Raw genomic sequence first — 17,765 nt, forward strand, 5'->3', positions numbered from 1 at the left:
TTTTAGTCTGCTCAAAGTCTTCTGTTTTATGCCAACTGTTGTATTTTGTTTATGACAGAGTATCAGCTGATAACAAACATCTTTGGCCCTAACACATGCTTCATTTTCTTTCTGTAATTTATATATTATTCTACAATATCTCTACTGTGAGCAATATCCCACAGGCCAAACTGAGCAAGGTATGGGCCTAATGGTGATAAGAGAAAGAAGACTGTTTATTGTAAACAGATAGGTGAATAAAAAACAGGGTGTTGGGCATCAGCATTCATGTATTTTAGCATGGTGGATGAATTTATAAGTGTGAAATCAGAGTGCTCTTGGGATACTCTGCTTTTTTTTTACCTCCAGTCACTTCTTAGTCAGAAAGTTAAGTAATCTAGTATTGGCTAATGACAACTTAGTGCCCAGTTTTGCCTATGAGACTACATACTAAGCACCCATGCCAGACTTTTCAACCGGAATATGAATTTATCATTTGTATTGTAACACTCATCACTTTAGAAGTGATTAATTATCATCTAGAGTCTGGCCCACATCCTAGGGAAATACTTAGACCTGTAGTTAACTGTTATAGATTGATAAATGAACATAAAGCTTTTTATGTTTCACTCTAGTCAGTACAAATTTTTCATTGAATACAGTTTAGTTCAGGACCATAGCAAATTTGGGGTGATTCACAGAATTTTCAGGTGTGGTGATGAAACTTAAAAAAACCTGCAAAATAGCAACCAATCGGACATCTCTGGTACTATCTTTGACAAGTATAGCTGGTGAGAGGCAAAGACAGTTCAAAATTTACCTGAACTGGATAAGACCCCAGATTTGTCACCCCAGACCCCAGATTTATCATCATGTATCACATAAATTGTGGAGACCTTATCTGATCTATTATGGTGGGATGTTGAAGCTCTTTCAGAATAAATCATTCAATTGCTTTGTGCTGTCTGACATACCAGTTTGCACCACCTGGTACTAATAACTGGGGAGTGTGAGTTTAGTATTTAACTAAATGAAAGTCCTGTGTGGCAGATACAGACTTTAAAAGAAAAATTCCAAGGCAAATGATTCAATAGCTTTGTTAAAAAATCCCTTAACCTTATTATTACTGAGAACATAAAAAATCATGTTAGGTTTTCATACTAGGTTTCCAACTTAAACAATTCTGTGATTCTATGATATTTCATTTAATGTTTTACCATTCTTTTTCAATCCACTGAGATGGTTCTTGCTGAAAAGTGTACTTACCTCTTCTTTAATCTTAAAACCATCCTCTTTGATGTGTTATGTCCCATCAGTCATATTCTTCTCTCTAGAATCTAATTTTTTTCTTGATTTCTATGGCCTTATTATTTTCTAGATCTCCTTTTAGCTTTCTCATCATGACTTCAGTAAGTGCTTTAGAGGGGTTGTTGTTGATATACCTGTGATCTAGTAACATGGACTGGATGCCCAATAGCAGTTAAAGCACTGCTTAGAGCAAAAACTCAGATGCAATCTTTTAACACAAGATTAGGGTTAGTTTCATCTGAAAGTTCATGGACTCCAAGACTGCTCTGCATGCAAGGTACAGCCAGATAAGTGGAAACATCCTCCTGAAAGAAACAGTGTACTTTCTGCCATGCTTCCTCTTATGCTTTGAACTGCATTTGGCAAATGCCTCTAAAAAAGCTTGAGAATTATTTGGGTGCTAATCTACTAAGGCAGAATTGACTATGCTGAGTAGTTGCCTACCTCTTTTAATTAAATTGTAAATCTTTTAAGATGTCATCTTCTCTTTTCCTAACACCAATGCAGCTGGATAATAATTATTTTCTTCTAAGTGAAAGTATAGAATTATGATTTAATTCCTATTGCAGCTCATCTACTGTCATGTCTTTTCTGTTTTCAGAAAACTTCTCATGTCTTTGTTGTATCAGACATCTGGTCAGTATAGCCCAGCTACAAGCCAAGGATTGTAAGAACTGTTTCAATTAGCATAATCTCCCAGTCACAAACAGTATAATCTTTTTCATCAGAAAGGAGAATTATGTAAGGTTGCTTCTAGACATTGTAGTAATTCTGGAGTTGTGGGGGGAAATATTTCTTTTTTCATTTTTTTGCACTTCAAGCACAGAATTAAAATGCTTCAAATACTGTTTTATCATTTAGTACTGTACATTCATTTCATCACTGGAACACAAACCTGTATTTAGTAGAGTGGTGAAACTGGCCAGTAGTGGCTTTGATTGCTATGCAAAAGACACTATAAGATTTGAGAATGACCACACAGTCAAGATAACAGCACTGTCAGGTTCAACTATACTAGCAAACTTAGAGGAAAAGCTGCAAGGCAGCATTAGATGACAGAGGAGGAAAAATCCCTCTATTTAAGTTCTTGTCATCCTGAAGGCTGACCAGAATGTTGTGCTCAGTTCACTCCTATGTGTAAGTCAGTGTGTCCCTCACTTGACTAGGCTAGCCTCCATGACTCCAGCCACTATTTCTTGTGCTCCTGTGTCCTCAACCATAAAGGATTGTTGGGCGTCTCATGAGTTGGGTTGATTCTTTTTAAAGGTGTTTTAGTAATAGCTATGTAAATTAGGAACTGGTGTTAAAGAGAAAAAATATGAGTGAGGGTATGGGCACTGTTCAACTGGATCAGATTCCTGCTAACCACTCAGTAGGGCTACTCACTTAAGCCCTCTGGATTTCTCTTCAGAAACACTTAGATCTTTCCCTTGACAATACACAGGTGCTTAAGGAGAATTCAGGCCACCAAAAATACTATTCCATGTATTTCTATGGGTCATATAGGTTTTGTGTGGTAGGTCAAGTCTTTAAAGACCTAGACAAGAACCTTATATTTACTCTTCTCTAGCAGACTTCCTGTTCTTCCAGAGCAGACGTTACTTGTTTCTCGAAAACTTTATTAGTTGATATTTAGATTTAGATTTATGAGAAGAAAAGATCAAATATTTTTCTTGGGTGTTGTCACCCTGAGGGTGCTTACATAAAGACACAGCTTCATTTTTTTAGACTTTCTGAAAGTAAACCCAATTCTTTTCCTGTGCTATTTTCTCTTATGCAGAAAGTAAGAAATATTTTGTTCTAATATGAATTAGCCGCTTTGAACTGGTAGCTTCGTTGCAAAGAGTGTTCGCTACTAAGACTGAACCTCTCTGGGTCTGTTGTACATGTACGTGCATGGTTTGTCCATACTTTGGGATTTGGATCTCTGAACAGCAGCATGGTTTCCTGGCAGACTCTGGTATAACAGAAGAGTAATACAGTATGTGTTGGTAAAGCTGATTTAAAATCTAAAATGGCCACCAGTGTGCCCTTTTTAGTCACTTATTAGTCACCGTTTATACTGATCTGTGTTCCTTTTGTTTTCCCCACTTAGATGTTGCAAGAGCAATTGAGTTACTGGAGAAACTGCAAGAATCTGGAGAAGTACCAGTACACAAGCTACAGTCTCTAAAGAAGGTGCTGCAGAGTGAGTTTTGTACAGCTATCAGAGAGGTATGAGTTTGAGATTTTTAGTTATTTCTCAGACTAACATCTCTTTCCTGAAAAGAAAAGCGTATTTGCCTTTCTTTCAGTGCTGGAGAATCATGAGTACCTTGTATAAAGGATGATGGATGTGTCTGTGACTGCCTGCTACTGTGCAGAATGCTGAAGTTACTGGAAAGCAGACACATAACAGTTGCATCAGCAAGGCATCAACCCTTAGGCAATTAGCCTTGTTAAGGAGAAGGGGTGATTAATTACTACTTTAGTATTCTGCTCGAGCTGTTTCAGGGTCAGTGGTAACCTGTACAGCTGGGATATGGGGACATGGCAAGTCGGGTCAGTGCAAGCTTAATGCCTTTCCCTTGAGCTCAGGTGTGTGATAGGGATGTGCTGATAAAATGAGAATGCAGTGAGAGCCAAAAGTTGCAAGTGCTGAAGTTAACTGAATCTGACAGGAATCTTGCCTTTAAAGTCAGTGCTCAGATCCTGGTGGGCTTTGCTCCACATGTCAGAAATTCTTGTCAGATTGCTAAGAACTGTCATCATTACCCTACCAGCTGTGGTCAGGGCCTTCCTAAGCTCTGCCCAACAGTAGATAAATGATAATTATTTTCTTCTAGTCAAGCTAGAGAAGATGCACCCAACTTCCTACATGCATACAAGCAGTATCTTTAAAGCAGTTAAATTACAAACACTTCTGTTAGAAGTTCCTTAGACAAGAAACCGTGATCTGATACAACATTGTGTTGACATCTTACCTACTAAACCAAGTGCTGTTAGCCTGCCAAACAGAAGCAGCTCTAAATGCCCTAATAAAGGTAACATCTTGTCAGTAGAAAGTCTGTAAGAACTTCTGTTTTAGTTTATCTGTCTACAGTCTGGGACTAATCCTCCCTTGCTGAAATCAGTGGAATCTAATGTTCCCTCAATGGTAGCAGAATTGAACTCCTGATAACTAGGCAACAGCAACAAATTGATTGAGTGGACTGCTGAGTGGCTGGAAGGAAGAAAGAGATGAGCAGACATTAGTTTAATAAGCAAACTGGAGCACACTCTTTTTTTTATGGAATATATTCTCCAATGTGAGAATCAGAGAGAGGCTTCCACTTAATTAAATTGCAGTTTTCAAGGCTTTTAAAGAGAATAGTGTTCCCTGACAATAAATAATGCCACTGTATACCCTCAAAAGCTGATATTCTGACTAGTCCTTTCATTTAACCAGTTAAATGCTTCTTTGAGTAACCACAGAGCATTGAAAAGTTGTGAGGTTTTTTTTGTTTTGGGTTTTTTCTCAGATGGCAGAGCCTGGTACTCCAATTGTTAGAGGCAACTTTGAATCTTTGCAGTGTCGTCAATGAAATCTTAACAAATTTATATTAATCTCTGGAAAATAGTCATACCAGAAGCAAACACAAAGCTTGTTGAAACAGGTACAGAGCCTAAGAATTAGGAAAGTGGCTTAGAAAAATTCACTCTCAGTTCAGTGAACTGAAAGTAGATTTTGACAAAATCATCTCAGTGGCAAGAAAGGTCTTTATAGAGTGTTGTGTAAAGACAATCTGCACATGACAGACTATCCAATTAGTGTTAGATTCCTACAGGCAAAAAATGGACACTTTAAGGAGCCCAGAGCTAGTTGTTACACAAGAATTGAGTGATGATGAATGAGCAGTTCTACCAACTTCATAAACAAACACATGTATTTCTTTTTAAATATTTTATATATATATATAATGTAACCTGTCCAATATATCACTATCAGAGAACAAAATTCCTACACCCTCCAAAAAATAATGCTATTCACCACTATGCATGTAAACCTCTTCTTAGAAAAAAATCTTCAAATATAGAAAACCCAGTAACAAATCTTTTCATTTAGGAAGAGTAGGAAGATTGACATATTTACATTGCGAGTACTTAAGGTTGTTCAACATGTGGCTTCTCTTTCAGTTACTTACGTTAAGCCCTTGGCAAATACTTAGGCTATAACTCTTTTTTTCCACCAGTTAAAGAACTGTTGGAAAATTCAGAAAATAATTTCTTCTGTGTTTAAAAAAAATAAATTAGAAAAGCATGGGATATTTTGGTCACGTTACATTATTATACATCTCCAAGCACTTCAGCAAGGGCTTGGAGGATATCTGAGCTGTGTCGTGTCATTAATCAGGGATGCCCTTCTTGTATGTCCTTCGTGTACTTTGGAGTTTATGAAAGCCTGCTTTATTGAACAGCACATTTTTTTCTGAGTGTATTTGAGCTTCCAATAGCTGAGGCTAGACAGAAATTTCTCTGCTAGTGCTCCCTCCCATTGTTTATCTTCTTTTATCCTGAGTGCAAGATGTGAGAGTGTGGTGACTGGATTTTATTTTCTTTATTACCACCCACATAAACTAGAGGAGAAAAGTTGTTGACATTATAAGAGAATCACGGCAGTCAGTTGGAAGTAATGAGAAAAGTGGGTGTGAAGCAGACCGGGTGTGAGCTGTAGGTAGGTGTAATCAAAATGGGATGAGGAGGCAGGCTTTGTGTTAGTATGCAAATTCTGAGAGAGACTGCTTATTATATGTATGCAGAGATTCAGATTTGCAGTGTGGTGTGTTCATTCTATAATGCAAGATCTGAGCCTAACTTTCATCAGAAAACCTCCTAAAAGAAATTAAGGCTGACTCGCGTAGTTCTGTAAATTCCGTAATGTAGGAGCTTTGGAAAATAAAAATTTTCATTCCGGTCGGTGAAATTATAGAAACCTAACTGTCCAGTGAGTTTGATTGTTAAAATATGTCCCAGAGAAACTCAATATTGGGCTGAGTGTAGGTGAAAAGATCAAAGATAAAACATAACCTGCATTGTATTGATTGAATGTGACTTGTCCCTTCTACAAGTAGGAATTCTTTAACTACGGAAGCTGGAGGTCATTTTAATGACCAATTAGCCTTTACAAGTGTGAGATATATTATTAGATGACATACATTCCAATCTAATGTGTAGAAATCTGATGACTGTAATTAATTGTATTTATGGGAATCTATTTAGTAAAGCAAACCACCAGTTCAAATCCCCACACTAATATTCCATAGAAATAAATTTTTTTTAAAGTGATTGAGTGAATGAAATTTAAATAGAAGTACTTTAGCGTTTTTCAAGGGTGCTATGTCAGGAAATGGTGATTAATGCTTCTCACTTAGCTAAATATAAGTACCACCAACTGAAATATTCTGTCTGGCACTAGGCAGGAATATGTATTAGCTCTGAAAAGAATGGAAATAACTGAAGTATGCAATGGCCTCGGTATTTCCTTTTCACCTGAAGACCCCAAGACCAGAAAACAAGTTAACCAAAGTCTGGTCACACTAAAAGTCAATTTGGAAAAAAAATTTAATTGTGCTTTAAAATTACTTATTTCAAAATCTCCATAGCTGCATGAAGATTAATTAGCCTTCTATAGCCTTGTCACATGGCAACACATGGAATTTATACCATTATGTCCTTTACCCTTCCAAGTGTTCTTACTATGTATTTAAAGCTGCTGCTATGTTATAGTCATCTGATTTCCAGGGGGTTATTGGAATAAATGAAGGGCTAGGCTGTGAAACTGAACGCACAGCTGAGCTACTGAGAAGTTATATTCACATGCAACATAAAACTAGACAACCTGGATTGATAAAGTTAATTTAATTGTTGTAAGTCAGTAAAAGGAAGTTATAAGAATTCTAAGATAAGGCAGATTTCTGGTCTGGCAAGAAACCTTAAAGACAGAGAAGATAGAATAAACAATTTGACAGAACACAGTGGATAACCAACAGAAAATGTGACATGCCTTAGCAGGTTACGGGAATTTCATTTACTGCTAACATCTGATAATCAGTGCTCAAGCACTGTAATAATACAGCTTGATAAACACATGCATCTCCTGATGAGCAAAGTTTTCACAGAATCACAGAATATGCTGAGTTGATAGGGACCCACGAGGGTCATCAAGTCTGCCTTCTTGCCCTGCACAGAACCATCCCCAAGAGTCACACCATGTGCCTGAGAGTATCATCCAAATGCTTCTTGAACTCTTATCAGGCTTGGTGCTGTGACCACTTCCCCGGGGAGCCTGTTGCAGTGCCCAACCACCCTCTGGGTGAAGAACCTTTTCCTAATATCCAACCTAAACCTCCCCTGACACAGCTTCAGGCCATTTCCTCGGGTCCTGTCACTGGTCACCACAGAGAACAGATCAGTGCCTGCCCCTCCTCTTCCTCTCATGCAGAAGTTGTAGACTACAATGTTCTTTTGTGTTGATGCCCCAGTTTCTCTTTCTGTGTGTTAAATATGTAATAGTCAAGTGTATCTCGCTTTCCTTCCAGTCTGCCTTTGCTACTCAATTTTCCATTTCAAGATTAAATCTGATGTTTTTCTGTGTAGATATTATTTGGAAGAAAATCTGACTAGTAAATACCTATGCTGAAACATCTACCAATACCAAAATTAATCAGATCAAAATGTTTCTGTGAAAATGTGGTGTGGCAACCAAACACACAGAAGCAACCATGGTTTTATTCTGTTATCTTATGACTCCCAGCAAAATATCAGGTCATCGCAGAGAGCACTTTTGTAGGACTGAGTGACTAAAAAGCCAGGAGCAGTCAATACAAAGTACTCTAATGTTATGCATTTTGTATGAAATTAGTCAGTGGAAAAGCATATTGTCTTTGAAAATAGTTCAGTTCCTACCTCAGTAGTTTAAAACTTTTAAGCTTGCTATAAAATTAGCTTATAGACAGAGTATCCTGGACATTTAAAGACCACTGTTGACTTACAGGGACAAAAATGGCAGTGAGAGAACACTGACCCATTTTTTATGAGGTCTGGATGCTCCCCAGTTACTTTAGAGATATATTTCAGTATGTTGTATAGTATTAAAATCATAGTTTCACTATAACTTATGTAGAATAGTTTAATAAACCTAGTTAGTATATTGGAATGATTTCCTTTGATTAATAATTTTCATTTCCATCCCTTAGCAATCTGAATGCCTGGAATCCCAGTGCTGCTGATATGCAATGTGTTATTATCTGGTCATTTCCTCAAGCCACCCACCTGTGCTTTTCCTTATTAACCCTGATATAAGTCTTTGAAAATAATAAAGGGATCACAAGAAGGCTGCTGGGTGGTGAAAACTGAGTCTAATGTTACAGTACTCATTACTTTACTGTAATGTACTGAGTGATAGCAGAAGGCTGGCTGGAACCCTTAGATGTTCATTCGCTTCACATATCCCAGTATTGTGTTGTACTCCATTTTTAAAAGTCTGTACTAAGTATTAGAATCTGAGTATTAGCTTGGACTCAGCCAAAAATTCTCATTAATTCTTTTCTTAAATTATTAATTTAGGATTTTAATGTAGGAGTCATTTAAAGACCTGCTTTCATTATGTTTTAAGAATCTCAAAATTTGGTTATTCATGTTCCTCCGCCTCCCAAACCTAGCCTCTGAAAGCAGAATTTCACTGTTTTCTGCCTCATGAATCCTTGTAAAAATAGAGGTTCACCAGGCCAAACTCTCCCAGTTGGCACCAAGGTAAGCCCCAGAGTCCAAATCCTGCCCTGTGTTACGCTTTATTTTCACTGGGAGCTGAATATTTGTTACAGGAGGAGAAATGCAATTCCAGTCCATCTCATCTCCACAGGGCAAGCCCAGTTTTTGAAATTTTTAAATTATAAGATGCAAGCTTGGGAAAAAAATGTATTGAGAAGACTTTCTGCTACAATTCACAGTACAGAACTGTGATTAAGGCTCAGTCAGAAGCCTGACATCTGAAGTCTTCTACTGTCACTTTTACCCATGCAAACCAACGTGTTGGTCCCGACTGAGCTGAAGTGATATGTCGGACTTACTAATAAGGCAATTAGTAAACAAAAGGGCAATAGGACAATGCACAGGAGTAAAGTGAGTGAGATCTATCAGCTCAGATTTGTAACAAAAGCAGTGTGATTATATTAGCATGATACCTCATTAGACTGGCTGGGAAGCAAAGCTAATCTGATACCTTGTTATAACTTGCTGTGGTATTCCAGATATCTTGTTAGGAATTACTGCACCGTTAATTTAGTAGTAGCACTCATGCAGTAGCAAATATGGAATTTCTCAAATTGACCAGTTTCATTCAGATTTTTGCATGCTTATGCATTGATTGATTTGTAACTTTTCATAAAAATTTGCATTCCTGGATGCTAAAGTTTGAGCATTTTATCCTTTTTTTTAGATATTGGAGTGGATTATAATGTCAGATGAACCAGTTTAGTTTACCTGAATTGTGGGGCTGTATAGCATTTGCAAGGATCTTTTACTGTACCTTTCCATCCTTTGTTCATTGCCATTGTCCCAGCAATGAGAAGCCACATAAAATAATGATATAAGTTTCCACTAAATGAGTACCTCCATCACTATTTGGAGAGGGCATTACTTAGCTTCATTAAAATACGATGGTACAACAGAATATTAATATTTTCATGTTTTAAAGATTTCTGCCTCCTGGTTACAAGTAGTGTATCCGTAATGATGAGCTGAGAGAAGGATTTGTAACGTATGTAAATGAGATCATAAAAACCCATCAGATTTCTAAAGATGAGCTGGCTGCTCTTTGTCCTGCCACCGTGATGGACTAAACATTGAGAAAGTTCAACAGAAAAGCTTAAGTTAGCAATAAACACAGATCTTTATTTTTTTTTTAGTTACTGTGTTAAGATATGTGCTATTTTTTGTATGGTGAATGTAGTCAGGAATTACTCAAATTCTGAAAAACAATGAAGTTTCATTTGCCACTTTACAATAAGCGATTGAAGCATTGATCTGTTGCTCGCAAGCCCTGGATAGCATAAATGAGAACTTTTGGAAATTATAACCTTGTCACTCAGCAGATGGCCTTCATTAATGGCAATTAGATGAATTTACCAAGCTGCCCAAATATTATCTGAGAAAAGGCATTATTTAGTCTCTGTGCCATTACAAAGTCCCTACCACTTTCATAACTTCACTGCAGGAGATTGAAAGCAACTGCTGTTGCCACTTTTTTTTTAGCTGCCTAGAGCTAAATACATCGATTTTACATATATAGCACCCCAGAATCTGGATCCAGACCATATCATTGGTCTTTATCAGTGCTTTTTCCCATTGGGTTTGATTAAAGATCAATTTTCAGAGTTAGCTGATGGCTATATATCTAATCATATTTGTGCTCTGCTTGCGCAATTGTGCCTTTCACAACAGATAAATACATATTTTAGTGCTGCAAGAGTCCTACAATGTATAGAATCAAAACAATGACATATCTTGTTCATGTTTCAGTTGATATGGGTAATTATGTTGTACTTAATAAAACTCTGATGAGTGGTGCTCAGGTGATGTTCTTATTTCAGCATACAACTGCAGTTGTGTGTGCTACATAAGGTGACTGGTGGAACATGTGTGATGCATCTCAGCATGTCAGCATTGTTTCCTCGCATTATCATTTTAGTTTATTGCTGCAGTATTCTATTTGATTACATAAAACTCTTAGGAATAAATAGAATAACCTTTGCTTCAGTTCATCTCAAGCCTGCTTCTTCCTCTTGAGAGAAATCAGCAGCAAGGTGAACTACCAAGTAATATTTATGCTGACAGGTTGTTGGAAGCCACTGCACCATTGTTTCTGCTTTGATGGAGCCTCAGTATCCCTCTGCTGCCACTTAACTGATGTCACTGATGAGACTCCTGAGAAATACTGCTCAATCTCCATTTCTTAATTGTGCCATCAGAAAAAAGAAGAAATTGTAAAACTGTTTTTAACCTCCATTTTAGCTACATTTTTGTTGGCATTTAAAACATCAGCAATTTCCTTCTTTCTCCCTGCCTTCTCAGCTTGGTAGGAACACTTGAGGTGAGCTTGCATGATGATGTCATGTTTCATCCAGGTGCTCATTTTGGCAAGGTTTTCACAAATCTGTTAAAGTTTGGGATATGGCTGTTGCATACGTCAGCCCCAACAGCATATACAGACTTACTGATAAAGTGGAGGAAATTAGTGCTTAGAATGCTTGGCATATTTTTGAACTCAAAAGTAACTAGCAGTGAGGTCTAAGAGGGAATTTTAAATTACAAGCTATGAATTCCAAGTAGTCTTATGGGAATTAACTAATCACACGTGTTGGTATTTCTTTTTATCCCAGTATATTGCAGTAGAAGCAGTGAAAGAGACTTTTAGAATAGTATTTTGCAAAGATTTAGTGATTGCAAAGCATACAATTTCTGAAACAACTGTAGCACTGTCTTCAACTGCACCAGATCGCAGTTACTGTTGACTTGGAGCAGTGTATAGAACAGTGTGTAAGGCATATGAAATAAACTAAATGAGCCAATTAGATTTTTCTTGTTCCTTATATGAGTAGTTTTTATTTGCAAATAAAAGTCTGTTTTTCCTTAAAAGAGTGCAAAGCAGCTTCTATTCACTTTACAGTGTCAGTGATGATTCCAGATGGAATTGACATTGGAGGGAAGAAGAGGAGGCACACAGAGGTCTTGTGTGTCCTAACAGCAACACCAGGAGTGTTTCAATTGACTCACCCGATATGTGCAGAGGATGTGACAGCATGCATATTCTGGTACATCTGCTACATTCTTCTGCTTGCGCATAAGGGAGGAAAGAGGTTCTGGCCCCAGCCTGTAACCCCTGTTGGGTTGTTTCTTGGACAGACACAGGATCATATGGCAAGAACTCAGGGACCAAAACTTGTGTCAGCTTTCAGACACCACCACAGATACTGTCAGAGCAGAGTACATTCCACCCTTTTCCACACAAAAAAAAGTGGAAAATGCCATTTTAACTCGAGCCTTCATAAAGTATTACACCCTAAATTAAAATATTATACCCTTGAAGCGATTATACTTAATTTATTTTTAACAATGTTTCAGGCCTGTGCTGTTTTTCTCCTACTGCCTAAGGACAGCTTAATAATGCATCAAGATTTGGCTCATTTTTTTCACTTAGGTAAAACTGACCTAGTTTCCTCCATAATCCCCGCTCCCAAAGAAGGAAACTGTTAAATAAAATATCCTCAACATTAAAGCCAACATTCATAATATTTCTTCCACATGGTCTGAATTTAAAACTGTGTCATCTCCTCAGGTTGTTAAACAAGACTGAATTTCATTTACAGGTTTGAGCTTCTTAATGGGTTAGCATCCCTACTGCATCATGTGGCAACATTCGTGCAGTGTTACTTCATGAAAGGGGATTGTTGCAACAATTGTGAAAATGATGCAGAAGTTTCGTTTTGAAAATAAACACCAACAGGTTTCCCAATGCAGACATATACGTGCTCAAAGGCTAATGAGAGCTTATAATGTAAAAATATTCAGAATGCCAGCAACCTTGAATGACCACATTCTGTCAGATATAAATAGCTCATTAATACAGACTAGTTGTCACAAAGCAGCTTTTTCAAATTCAGTTGTCCAAATTCAGTAGCTGCAGGCAACAACTTATGTAATACAGACTTTTTGGTGCTTCCAATAAGAACAATGCCTTCCTCTCAAAGGTACTTTTCAACCATTTCAACCTCCCTGTACTCACAGGTGTCTCTCAACTTGTCCTTTTGACATTGACAAAAGAAGAACTTTTGTCAGCTTGCACTCAGGGCCAGACTGAAGATTATGTATTGTATATACCCTGTGAACATGGGTGTGAGATTGCCTAATTCTGCTTCTGTCGGGATTACTTAAACACCTGTCATAGTCCTATAACAAAATGGGCCTTTGTGATTCATTTGCTCAAGCAACTTTGTTTAAGGAGACTCTTAATTTTGTTGCAACCATGAAGTTGTGGTGGGTGTACATGGGATCCATGGTGTTCTTCCACAGCTAGTGGTTTTCTGGGGTTCTGTCCCTCACAAGGGCTGCTATTTAGAAAGTCCTCTCAAATTCTCTTGCTTTTCAGTCATCCAGAATAGTCTCTTCCAAAATTTTTTTAATTAACTACCAAAGATAAAATTAGCTATTAACACAAGGAAAAAACAATGTTAATATTTTTCAAGTCACCTTGATAGATAGAAAATCAGCCTGCTTTCAGCTACCCTGTGAAACTACTGTCTTCTAGATTATGATGTATGACAGTGTTTAGGACAGTATCTTAGCTAGAGGCTGTAGCTCTGGTGGAGAAAACACTCTTATGATGCAGATGTGCTTTTCCAAGCATACTTATCACATGAGGTAGTTTTTAAAAAGCAGAACACAGGCACAAAAACAGAAATTCCATTTGATATTCAAGAGATAACAAAACTAAACGCACCATCACCAGAGATTTTTCACTTTCATTGAGCTAGCACAGGTTTACGGCTGAATGGAAGCACTCCACTGCATTAGTTTTGAGCTTGAGTAAGATTACAGACGTAAAAAGTCGTTATGAAAGAGGAAATATGAAAGAGGAATTGTGGTCTGGTCAGCTGGATACTTCCACACTGCTTATATAGACTTTTGGTTATGTTTGACTTGTTTTCATTCTTTTATGTCCTCATCTGTTCCACCGTCATCTTAAATGGGTAACTAGATCTGTTTGTGAGTTATTTTGTAGAAAAGCAAATACTGTTTGAAATATCAGCAAGCCTGTCATAAAGGGCATAGATGTCCAAAATGAGACAAAGACCTACACCTAGTTCCAGTAGAGAAGAAGGAAAGATTACCAAAAATTATATAAATAAATATATATTAAAAAAATAAATATATAAAAAAATATATAGTTTGAAATTGGACATATTTAGCTTAGAAATAATCCATTTTTAATGGAAATGCTGTTATTCAGTTGACAATTTCCTAAGCATGTTGGAGGCTTGAAATTCACAGAACTTTCTGAAGACTCTGTAGTTCAAGCAAAAATGATGATTGGTGTAGAAATTACTAGAGAAGATTCCATGGTTTATGGTGTATAAGAGGTTAAAGATTACCAGAGTCCCTCCTGATCTTTGTAGCGTTTAAAATGTCCTTGCTTACAGATGTGGTCAAGCATGATCTGAATTTAGTGCTGAAGCATAGCTCTGGTGGAATCTGTCCAGCTGTATAAATCAATACATTTCTCTCCACAGACATAAATGTATTGGACTAAGAATGGAAAATATAGGCAAGAGGTTGTGGGTAAGGAAAAAATACCAAACAGAATGTGAAAGAGTCAAAAGTAATGGAAACAGTGGGGTGAGACACAACTGACGCTGCAGGTGGAAGTTTGCTCACAGAAACAAAGTATTCACAGGCACCACAGTGGAGACTCCACAGCTCTGCAGTGCAGCTGTGCTCTGTAACTTCCCCCCAGTCGCAAGATCAGGTGTTCTCCTGGCCTGCCCCAAGGACTGGTTCTTGCACAGCAAGTGAGATGATGAGTGGGTCTCAGATCAGGAGGCTAAAGTCCTGAGAATTAGCACCTGATTTTGAGAAGAGGGGAGAAGAGAGGCCAACAGCTACGCTGATTAAAGCATCTTCTGTTCTTCTCACCGTGGTAAAAGACTGATTGAGATACTCCTTTTCACTTGACATCTTAGAAGGAAGAAATATTTGCTTCATCATTTCCAACATATGAAGGCAGTTAGGAAGACAAGGATTCAGCTAGTTGATGGCCGAAGCATTGTACTTAGGTGTAAGTAAATAACAATCTCTCTTTTATAGCTTAGCCTCAGTTCTGCAAGGATGCACACATGTATACTGTTCCATTGACATGCCTGCAAAAGCACAGTGAAAACAATTATGTCTTTCTTGCACTGGTTATTCTCATGGTAACTCTCCCCTCTCTACTGTCTGTCAGACTCTTTTCTTCCTTCAAAGTTGTCTTCCAAAAATAGATACACATTTCTTTTCTACACTGAAGCAACAAAAATATGGCAGATGAACTAATATGATGCCAGATGATGCTAATCTATATGTTAAACATAATTTATCAGTCTTTTTGCAAGTTTCTTCATTTCACCTTTTTACCTGCTTACCTATGATGCACCTAAGTCACTTAGGTTGTGACTTCTTACAGGAAGTGTTTTAATGTCTTTTTATTATTATCATACTGCATACACTGTGGAAACGCAGCCCATTGCTACTACTTACATCTATTATCTCATATGCTGAGAAACTCCTAACATTTTCAAAGAGGTTACTTCCCCGCTTAAAAATTTCAGAAAACTTTATCTGGGCCTGCTACTTCGCAGGTCTGAATTGCGTTTGTGGAGTGTTTTGAGCTCTAGTTCATTGCTGTAAAATGATTTCTGCCTCATGCCTCTTCCTTTCTGGTGTTCAGACCAAGTTGTCCTTAAGTTGAGCATCATTATTGTAGGTACAGTTGTACTTAGAATTACATATTTCATCAGGGAATGAAGCACTGAATACCTCTTAGAGAAGTTAATGGAATAAAATTGTTTAATTAAATTCTAACTTTGAGAATCCATCAGAAAAGATGCTGCATCATTCAGGCTGTAAACAGAATGCTGCTTCTAGCCACCTTTATAAAACAGGCTGCTAAGTGCACTGTTATTCCTGGACCTTCTCCTAAAGCTTTGCATTGACTTAAATAGCCCAGCCCTAAATAATGTGCTGCTTTGTTATGAGTCCGTAAGGAGTAATTTTAGGTAAGAAGCTAGCTCCTAAACTATCTGTAAGGCAGTCCCCCTTCCTGAGCTTCAGTAATCCTAAACCATCTGCTTTGCCTCCCAGCTGAATGTGTGTGGATGAGGACCATCATCGTAACAATAATACCTGCTGCCTCTGACTCACTACAGCTCCTGCTGGGAGAAGTGCATTTCTCTGTGCCTGTGAGAGCTGCCACAGTGCAAGGAGGATTCACTGCCAAGTTCAGATTTTTTAGTTGTAGTTTACCTCCCTTGCTCTTTTCATAATCTTTGAGTACTGTGGGAGAATAGATTATGGTGTCTGGGGAGACTACCTGCAGAAGCTGAAAAAAGTCTGAGATCTGTATTCATGCTTTCAGGAGTATTTCTTGGTGGGAGTGTTGTATTCTCCGCACCACAGGAAAGCACAAACAAAGCCGAGTGAGTAGGTCTTGCTCCACAGCACAAATGAGATCTGTGTGAACAAACCCTTGTCTGCAATACGCCTTTACCCAATGAACATTCAGTGCACAGACACTGGCAGTCTTGAAATCGCTGGGGGGAAAATGATCTGAAACATTACCATTTACCTTACAGCTGCAGCTTTGCGTCTTGAAACATTGACATTTCACCTGTAATTTAATCTCTATTGTTAATGTATCGTGGAAACTCTTTTCCCTAGGCACTAGACCATCAGGCTGTGTATGGAGTCTGTCAGCAAATAATATTACTAAACACCCATGTAGTCTTATAGACATTCAAAAAAGACATAACCGTACATACAGAAATAGGTGTGCAGCTCTTTTTCAAATTACTGCCATAGTAACCATCTAGATACTGTCCTGGGCAATAGATAATTATCTGTGTGTGTATATATATGTAATAGATAATGCATAATGTAATAATAACATAGAAAGAAATTATTTTATAAAACCACTTCAATTACTTGTCATGTACAGTGGATTTAACATGAAACTATATTCCACAATGGGAGGATTTAAATGCCACATTATTCAGTTTGAGAACAAAGAGATTTTCAGTTTATGTAGAAGAGGCAGCAGAATGGATTCATTGTGCACAAATCATGGCTAAGGTGGTGCTGAAAAAAGCACAGGAGGTAGTGTGGCTACAGGAAAACAACATTTGTCTACGGACTTCAGTGTACTTTTTGTGCATTTTGAGAGTGAGCAGTGATTAGATCTGAACTCTACAAAGAGTGCAAGGGGCTTGGTGGAACAGGTATGATTAATCTGTGTTTGGTTGTTAAACTGACTTAGTAATAAGATAGTTATGTGGGTGTATGTTTTATCATTCTTAAACTCAAATTACATTAAGCATTATGAACAGTCAAATAGAATAATTAGATTTACAAATATGTCAAGCAAATATTCAAGACTGGTTGCATCTGTTGCTTATAGAGAGTGAGATTTGACATGCAAGACTTTTTTCTAAGAACTGTACTGTAGATACTATGTTCATGGATAACTCTTTGCAGGAGAGCATTTAAATCTTTTAGCATGGAGAATTTACAAATCAACCCAAGGATTGTATGACATTATTGATCATATTTTTTCACAAGTTTTTGAGTAGCGGGATTCTTTTTTAACATACTATTGAATCACACACTAGTGAGTCTGTTCTTTCAGCAGTCAGCAAATTAGCTACCAGGATACT

The 17,765-nt window shown here is 37.6% G+C and overlaps 1 protein-coding gene across 3 annotated transcripts in view; it reads left to right on the forward strand.

Moving 5' to 3' along the window:
- Nucleotides 1-17,765, forward strand: part of LIN7A (lin-7 homolog A, crumbs cell polarity complex component) — a 49,172-nt gene that overhangs the window by 16,343 nt on the left and 15,064 nt on the right. For 2 of the 3 annotated variants that reach the window (XM_018080853.2, XM_018080854.2), the window contains exon 2: nucleotides 3,383-3,501. In XM_018080853.2, coding sequence (XP_017936342.1) covers nucleotides 3,383-3,501 — 119 coding nt within the window. Of the gene's footprint in view, nucleotides 1-3,380; nucleotides 3,502-17,765 lie in introns of all 3 variants that reach the window. The other variant, XM_029963652.1, reaches the window with a different exon arrangement.

The sequence above is a fragment of the Manacus vitellinus genome, unplaced genomic scaffold (assembly GCF_001715985.3).
Source record: "Manacus vitellinus isolate BGI_N305 unplaced genomic scaffold, ASM171598v3 scaffold_5_pilon, whole genome shotgun sequence".
Taxonomy (NCBI): domain Eukaryota; kingdom Metazoa; phylum Chordata; class Aves; order Passeriformes; family Pipridae; genus Manacus; species Manacus vitellinus.